Source organism: Eimeria necatrix, genomic scaffold (genome assembly GCF_000499385.1).
Source record: "Eimeria necatrix Houghton genomic scaffold, Enh_scaff2514, whole genome shotgun sequence".
In the NCBI taxonomy this organism is placed as follows: domain Eukaryota; phylum Apicomplexa; class Conoidasida; order Eucoccidiorida; family Eimeriidae; genus Eimeria; species Eimeria necatrix.
This window is the reverse complement of record NW_013653083.1, coordinates 1,364-2,515: the sequence shown is the minus strand read 5'-3', so window position 1 is coordinate 2,515 and position 1,152 is coordinate 1,364. Positions and strand designations below refer to the sequence as shown.

Genomic DNA, 1,152 nt, shown 5'->3' with positions numbered 1-1,152 from the left:
CAACCAGGAGACGCTATTTAGATAGAGTTCCGTAATCGCCAGTTCACCTTCCGCTATGTGCCGCCTTACCTGCACATTTGCTGAACTATGGAGAGTCTGTGTCCCACAATTCCCTGAGTTCCTTGCATACGTTCTGCATTCACACGATGACATGTCACAGCACGCCATCGAGGCCAGGAAAAGACCTTCACGGCTCTGAGCAAGCACGACTACTGGCCAGGAATGCGCGCCTACACTACTGCGTATGTTGAATCATGTACTCCCTGTCCAGAGTCCAAGTTCCTTAACTAGAAACCTGTAAGCCTTCTTCAACAGCTTCTCATCCCTCCTTGTCGGTGGGAGCACGTGAGCCTTAACGTTATCACAAATCTTCTCCTTTTAACGGCAGGGCACGGCTCGATTCTTGTGATGGTCGACTCCCTCAGCAAGATGGCCCATTTCGTTCCTGCAAAGAAGTCCTTCACAGCAGTATGCACCGTGGAGCTTCTCGCAGACCCCCTTATTCGCTATCACGACTTTCCAGAGGGGCTCATATCGGACCGAGACTCCGGTTTCCCCTGGGATCTCTGGCAACAGCTCTGTAGCCGTTTTAACATGAAATGCGCCATGTCCTCGTCCTACCTTCCCCAGAGCGACGCTCAAACTGAAAGGGTTAACCGCGCACTGGAGGAGATGCTTTGTACCTACATCCAATCTGAAGAACGCGAGTGGGAGTGCCTGCTTCCGGCGTTGGAACTTGCCTATAACACGACAAGCCATTTATTCACCGAGCTCTCTCCCTTCGAGGTCATGATCAGCAAGAACGCTGACTGCTGCGACTCTTGATATCCTAGGCACGTTAGCCCCTACGTTCACTCCTCCGATGACTAAGCTTTTCCGGCAGCTCTGCGACAGAGCACAGAGCCACATCCTGAAAGCAAAATGGCAGCAGAAATACTACGCAGCCACAAAGCGCTGAGCCGTAAAGTTCGCAGTGGGCGACAAGGTTTGGCTGAGTACATCTACCAGCTTCGACTAGCTGCCCAAAGCTCGAACCCCGTTACCGAGGACATTTTGAAGTCATTGAACGTATACGGACCGTCGCTTACCACCTCGCTTTGTCTCGTACTTACGCATGCCACAACGCTTTCCATGCATCGAAGTTAGTTCCCC

At 52.1% G+C, this 1,152-nt stretch overlaps 1 protein-coding gene across 1 annotated transcript; it reads left to right on the top strand.

Annotated features, from left to right (window-relative positions):
- Positions 1–429: 429 nt before the first annotated feature.
- Positions 430–825, top strand: ENH_00034480 (hypothetical protein; the record flags this gene model as incomplete). Its single annotated transcript, XM_013580336.1, has 1 exon — positions 430–825. The coding sequence occupies one exon, from the start codon at positions 430–432 to the stop codon at positions 823–825; it is 396 nt and encodes a 131-aa protein (XP_013435790.1).
- Positions 826–1,152: the final 327 nt, after the last annotated feature.